The sequence below is a fragment of the Equus quagga genome, unplaced genomic scaffold (genome assembly GCF_021613505.1).
Source record: "Equus quagga isolate Etosha38 unplaced genomic scaffold, UCLA_HA_Equagga_1.0 HiC_scaffold_10734_RagTag, whole genome shotgun sequence".
Lineage (NCBI taxonomy): Eukaryota > Metazoa > Chordata > Mammalia > Perissodactyla > Equidae > Equus > Equus quagga.
This window is the reverse complement of record NW_025792085.1, coordinates 3,160-10,187: the sequence shown is the minus strand read 5'-3', so window position 1 is coordinate 10,187 and position 7,028 is coordinate 3,160. Positions and strand designations below refer to the sequence as shown.

Sequence of the window (7,028 nt, the reverse complement as noted above, 5' to 3'; positions counted from 1 at the left end):
TTTTTTGATAGTTTGTAGGTAATGATCAACTCCTAACTTTTAAAAGAAACAAAATGTTTCTAGTTATTGAGTTAACTTTTGATTATACAAACTTGGAAAGGCAGGGTGATTTATGGCTTCCCCTTCCCGCCAGTGATTCCAGGAAGATATTCTTTATGTTAAACTTTCAAAGTACTTTATAAATTTAGTTACCAGTTATTACTTATTAATTGACCATTTTCTGAAAAATCCAGTTTCAGCAGACTTTTAATGAAGGTGAAAGCAACCATTATGTGCTTTCTCCTTATTTGAATGTTCCTCAAGTATTTTATAGTTTAAAAAAAAAAGAAGGAAAAGAAAAAACAGTGCCTCTGTTTTTAGAAAACTACTGCTCAGTAAAGTTGTTGAAACCATTTCTGGTAGCTAATGATAATTTTATATTAAATTGTATACTAACTTTAGTGAGACTGATTTTTTTAGTTGTTTACAGTACAAATACTTGTATTTGTTTTTCAATTGCAGTATTTCCATTGTCGCAGTAATTTAGTAAAACTCTGTGGCTGCCTTGATTTTGACAGATTTTGTTAATATAAATTGATTGTTAGGCAATTAGTTATATTTATGCATAAATCAATTGCACTATAATTCATGAATTATTTATTACAATATTTTCTAATGAATTCATGTATCTGTCTTGTGTTGTAAATGTACTGTAATTCTGTTCCTACTTTGTGTTGTTATATATCTAAATCTGATTGTATGAATTTTAATTGTTCAGTTAACGTGTTTCTAGGTTGTAATTTGTAGTAAAGCTCTTCAATGCTTTTGCACTTAATTAAAAAATAAATAAATAAATAAAAATGATTTGTTTTTGGCTCATGGTAAAAATCAGTAATAATCTAATAACTGAAATTCCCTTCCTCCTCCTGTTCCCATCCCTGCCAAATATTATTTAATGTGTGATCTCATTTAGGGAGATTAGATGGGAGAGTTTTATATGCATGTTTTTGTTGTTTTTTTAATCTCAGAAACAGAGGGTTAAATTGATCAGATGCTTCACTTCACGGTGTATTATTACTATGGTTCATACAAAGTACCTCATGTGATAAATTTATCCCCTTTTATTTTCATCCCCCTCTCTCATTCTCTACCCACCTTGAGAATTTTAATTCTAAATAATGAGCTCAAAAGAATTCATCTCTGTTGGCAGACTGTTAAGGCACTGGGATAGGTAGGGGAAAATTATTTGGGAGTGTGTGGGAAAGAGGCCTTCCCAAGGAACTTCAAATTACACCATCTTTACAGGCTTGTTTTATTCTTTTTACATAATGATTCAGTAGTCACTATCAACTGGGACTGGAATTAGGATGGACTTTAAATCTCTTGTTGAAATGTTTTCTTATGACAAGGTCTCATTAACATCATTTAAACAGAGTATAGCACAACACCCCAAGCAGGTGGGTGCTTAATAAGTATTATCATGCAATGATGATGATGATGTAAAACTATAGGCTTAAGGTAAGGGTTGATGACTTATTCACCACACACCTTAACCTACATTCTTAAAACACAGATGAAACTCATTAAATTATTTTGACAGTTTTATATGCTTCATCAGCATGTTGGATATGGGATAAACAAACGGCCTACAATTAACTACAAACAATTATTTCCACCATTATTAATGTATGTTCACCAATAACACTATATAACCTACACAACAAAGAGCATCTACTTGCAAGAAATGCAGCACATTGTTTTTTATTTCCTGTATCTCATTTATTCAATACACATTTTTTTCCATGAGAAACATTATTGGTGTTAACACTCATCCAAAAGTTCATTACTTAATGCAAAAGATTTTCTAGGTAGAGAAAAAAAATTGTATATATTTCTGTAGATTAGGGCACATTTTGCAACATATTTTGTAATTTTCCTCTCAGAAGTATGAAAATTCTAAAGAAAAGATTATGAAATATATTGAAGTGAAACCTCTTAAAGGCAGGAACTAGCTTATTTTTTTTCAGTATTTTCTTTTGTACTTCTAAATAGAGTCTGGACTTTATCTTCACATTGTTTTATAGAACTCATATATCTGTATTTTTCTTGAATTTGCATTATTAGGTCCACAAGAGACGTACTTTTTTTTTTAACTTTTATAAAATACTCAATTTGGGAAAGTCTGTCCTACTAGATTTCAAACAACGTGGGAGCAAGATCTTGTTTGACTTCATCCACGTATATTTTTCAGTAACAAGTTTCAGTGTCTTGCTCATAAATATTGCTTAAGTAAAGCATGAATACAAATTTTTCTTTCTGTAGTATTTTATACTTGTTTTAAAATAACTTGAAAAGGGTTTAATTAAACATAGAAGTAGCTCCCCTCCAAAAATTTCTCTCCTTCACTATTTGTGATCACTAAGAGGAACCAGAAAGAACAACTCCCCAGCAAGACAGTGAAATATAAAAAGAATAAGAGAAAGAAAAAGAAAGGAACCTTGTCTTCTATACCACATTCACTTAAGACAAAAATAGGGAAGCTATTTTTTAGCTTGAAAATAATGTTATGTATTCTATGCTGCAGATATTCAATTTTATATCCTAGGAAACACTACTGTTCTACTAGGAGGCAGTGTAAGTGTGAGTCCTGGCTCTGCCGCTTGTTGTGAGACCTTGGTCAAGCTACCCGACCTTGCCAACCCTTACCGTCCCGGTCCGTAAAAGGTAGTAACAGCTACCTCCACAAGCGATTGATCGAATAAGGCTGACAACACAGCGATGGCACGTGCCAAGCGCTCCTATGGCACCTGTCATCACGAGCAGCAGTTCAGTGAAGTTCGTATCTCAGCGACTCGGTGGGTCAGTGCAGTACACGTAGAAGCACACTGATGGGAATGCGTAGGTTGAATTTCATTACACAGGTTAGTATTAGCCAGGCATTTTACTAGCTGGACTCTGAGTATTGTTTACTCTCACTGTGTTTAATTAGCCAAATTCAAAATTAGTAATTCTGCGCTCAGGTTATCTGATTCTCCACAGCGCGGTCAGAGAAGACACTGCCTCTTGAGGACCGCAGACTGCAGCGTTTGCAGTGCGCGTTTGCTGTGGCGGAAGAGAACACCGACGTTCAAGCCCGGGCTCAAGCCACGATCTCTCAAACCATGAAGACATCCGCAGCGAATTTACAAAAAAAAAAAAGGCAGAGCAACACCGACAAGTCAATCTTCTAAAGCTTCCGAAGCCGCTGCCGGAGTCCAGGGCGCTGGCGCGCTCGCGGCACTGCGACAGGGGCGGGGCCGCAGCCGTAAAGCAGCGCCCCAGACCACGTGGGCTCCGAAGCGGCCCGGTGCCCTTGGAGGCTCTTCCTGGGGGGTCATGGCAGGTTCGGTGCCGGGCAGTGGGTTCAGGGCTCTGGACCTGCTACGGGCCCTGCCCCGGGTTAGCCTGGCCAACTTAAAGCCGAATCCGGGCTCCAGGAAACTGCTAAGTGGCTGGTGGTGTTGCGGGCAAGCGCTGGCGCCCGGGGCGATGGAAGCGGCCCTGCACTGCCCGCGCTTTCCGGGGACTGCTTATTCCAGAGGGTATTGGGATGGAGGTAGGGTTTCTGAGTCCCTGTTCTCCTTAACTGCAGAGGAAAATCTTCTCGCGTGGTCTCCACTCATAATACGGTTTATGCTTAAAAGCATAACTATGCTAGAGCATAGGAGCGAAGTCGCACTGCAAAATGATTGTCCCGTTCAAAATTGGAATTAAAATGAAGGACTTTTCCCGTATAGCTTCATGGGAAAGAGTTGAATTGATTTATTCCGTTAGATGTCTCTTCAAATCACTAAATACAGCCAGAAAAGCTGTTAGGTGACGTACTGTAATTTTGAAAATCAGTCCGTTGCCTTCGTGAAGTGACAGGAAGTAAATTAAGAAAAATGTTTTCTTTATAAATTAATCTTTAAATAAAACAATATATGGGTAGCAATGACATATTTACAATTCCAAAATAAAATTTCTTAACTATCATGTAAGCTTTGTTTGTTGTGGATGTTTAACTCTAGGTTTTTTTCCGTTCCAGCCTGTTGTAGAATCCTTATCCCCATCCCATCCTTGGAAGTTTGCCTTTGAAACACAGCTTGCACTTTGGTTGCAAGAATTAGGTACATCTTCAGAGGCAAAGATGCTGATTTAGAGTGTTTGGACGCTAGAGCAGCTAGGACAGTGCTTGGCACAAGGTAGTGTTAGCTAGTACTGGTTGGTTGGATGAATAAATGGTGTAACAAAAAATACACAACGAAAAGATGAGATACAGTTTATAAAAAGGCATCTGTAGATCATAAAACTTTGTTCTTTCTTTTAGGAAAGACGACCGAGGGGGCGGAGAAGAGGTAGAAGATGTGGCAGAGGCGACAGATAAAGGAGAAGGACAGAGAGGAACCCGGCCCCGACTGGGCTTTGAGGGAGGCCAGACTCCATTTTACATACGAATCCCAAAATACGGGTTTAATGAAGGACATAGGTAGGTTGCTTTGCTTTTTAAAGTCGAAAGCCCTGTTTTTCGCTGAGAATCACCTAAAAAATAGCTTGGTAGAAATTGATAGTCACTTTGAAGCAAACTTTTGCCCCTGTTCCTCTGAAGCATCTTTAGTCGTGCAATTAGTTTGGAATAGTAGGGAAAAAAGCCCAGACATTGAGCCTGCAAAATGGAGATAATGATGCCTGCTTCCTGGTTGTTTAGAGGCTTAGCAATAATATATATAAAAACCTGGCTCATTGTGATTACCCAATAAATGACAACTACCATGGTTACTTTGAGTTCCATTAATGCATAATTCAGATAGTGGGTTAAATTTTCCACAGATTTGTTTGTTTATTTGTGTAAATGAGTGAAGTAAAATGCTTAAGAGGCAAATTACTTTTAGCAAAATAAAGGAAATACTGGTTTTGTTTCATTACCAAAAATCAAGCAGTATAACGTTTCTGTTGTAGTCAGGAGGGTCTTATTTTGTTACCATCTAAATTGTTGGAGGAAAATAGAGAACAAAACTTTTAAGTTGATTTGGAGAACTTAGAGGAAGAGAGTTGAGTTTTCCAACTGTTACTTTCTTGTTTTGTAGCTTCAGACGCCAGTATCAGCCTTTGAGTCTCAACAGGCTGCAGTATCTTATTGATTTGGGTCGAGTTGATCCTACTCAGCCTATTGACTTAACCCAGCTTGTCAATGGGAGAGGTGTGACCATCCAGCCATATAAAAGGGATTATGGTGTCCAGCTGGTAGAGGAGGTAAGTCTGGATTAGTATTTTTGGAGTTAGATAGGAGGCTATTTCTGATTTTCATATAATCTATACTCTGCCTCCTTTGTTTTTATCCCTTTTGAATTGTTACAACCATTACATAGTGGTGATTGTGTTTATACTCAGTTGTGGTTTTAGAAAGCCAGCATGATCACGTCGAGGGGCCTCTGTTCCCATGGTCCGGGAATGCTCTTCTCCCGTGTGTCCGTTCAGCTTGTTCCCTCCCTCCCTTTGGTTCTCTGTTCAGATCTGATAATATCAGAAAGGTCTTTTTTGATTTTCTTTTATAAAGGAACACTCAGCCCCCACCCGCTTCCCCCACAGTCGTACTCTGTCTGCATTACTCTGCCCGAAGTATTTTTTCTTTGAATATATGAACACCTGACATTTATTACTAAGTAATGCATTTATTTTTCATTGTCTTCCTCAGTGTGATGTAAGTTCTTTGAGAGCAGGTACTGTGATTCATTCCTGTGTTTGCAATACTGGAAATATTGGCTCATGATAATAACTCAGTATTTATGGAAGAAAGGGATCAAATCCAATTCTAATCGCAGTAAAGGACTTTTCTATTTATAGAAATTGGCCAGGAATTTCATAAGCAAATAAACGTGTTGTTAATTAACTCCTCCTCCTCCTTGTTGTCACTAATGTAACTGTGTGAGTAACTTAGTGTCCACTAGAGGGAGGCATATGTTTATGGAAAAACCTTTTAGATTCCTTTGAAAAAGTAAACCTTACGGATAAAGGATTTTCAACTAAGATGATTTGAAGACAGATTACCAAATATGCGATTAAGTCTCAGTATCCTACTCTGGGCGTATAAGGGAATGCACATGTAAATTGACATGGAAAAATCCGTGACCTCTTGAGCTGTTAAACTGCGCATCCCAGCAGCTCACAGGTATGTGTCTATTAAACTAACAAAAATAATCCTGAAAACGACACCAGGGCAGTGGTTGTGTAAGTACAGTTCCACATCGTTTACAGCTCTGTAAATTGATTTCAGATTTGTAGTAAATAGTGGATAATAAGACTTTCTGATCCTTCAGCATAAAATTACTAATTTGGAAAGATATGTTTTCAAGGAAAAACAAAATAAACCTAACTGATAGAAAGACATTCCTAAAAATGCTTTTATAATACTTAAAATACTGAAACTAACCCTAATGTCCAAGGATGGGGAGTGGTCAAGCAATCTATGGAATAGTAATTAAAAATCACAAATTATAGGGGCTGGCCCTGTGGCCTAGTGGTTAAGTTTGGCGCCCTCCCCTTCTGTGGCCTGGGTTCAGTTCCTGGGTACAGACCCACACCACTCGTCGACGGCCATGCTCTGGCAGCAACCCGCAGACAAAATAGAGAAAGACTGGCAACAGATGTTAGCTCAGGGTGAATCTTCCTCAGCAGAAAAAAAAAAATCACAAATAATATGGCAAGACCTTACTTTATTGAGTCAAACGTACCATAATTATTAAAATGCAGGTCGGTATCATAGATGGAAAAAGTGTATCTTAGAATTGATGGAATATTTTTTTAAATATATTAAAGGTTCATAATTAATAAAAGGAACTTGATTGGGAGCCAGCTTGTTTCAACCACACCAAAATAGGAAAAAATTCTTATCACTACAAAAAGAATGGTAATGATGCCATCTTTTTATTTTTGTCAGAATCTGTTTTGAAATTAAAATATAGCACATCCTATCTAAAGTGATCAAAAGTAGAACTTAACAAAGTTCAGGACTACATTTTTTAGTGTTGACC

The 7,028-nt window shown here is 37.7% G+C and overlaps 1 protein-coding gene across 1 annotated transcript in view; it reads left to right on the top strand.

The window, feature by feature from the left end:
- Positions 1-2,453: 2,453 nt before the first annotated feature.
- The window catches only part of LOC124231878 (39S ribosomal protein L15, mitochondrial-like), a gene marked incomplete at its 3' end in the record, with an annotated part of 7,731 nt that continues 3,156 nt past the window's right edge, over positions 2,454-7,028 (top strand). The window contains exons 1-3 of the mRNA XM_046648893.1: positions 2,454-3,196; positions 4,328-4,486; positions 5,085-5,250. Of these exons, the coding sequence (XP_046504849.1) occupies positions 3,141-3,196; positions 4,328-4,486; positions 5,085-5,250 (381 nt within the window). The remainder of the gene's footprint in view (positions 3,197-4,327; positions 4,487-5,084; positions 5,251-7,028) is intronic.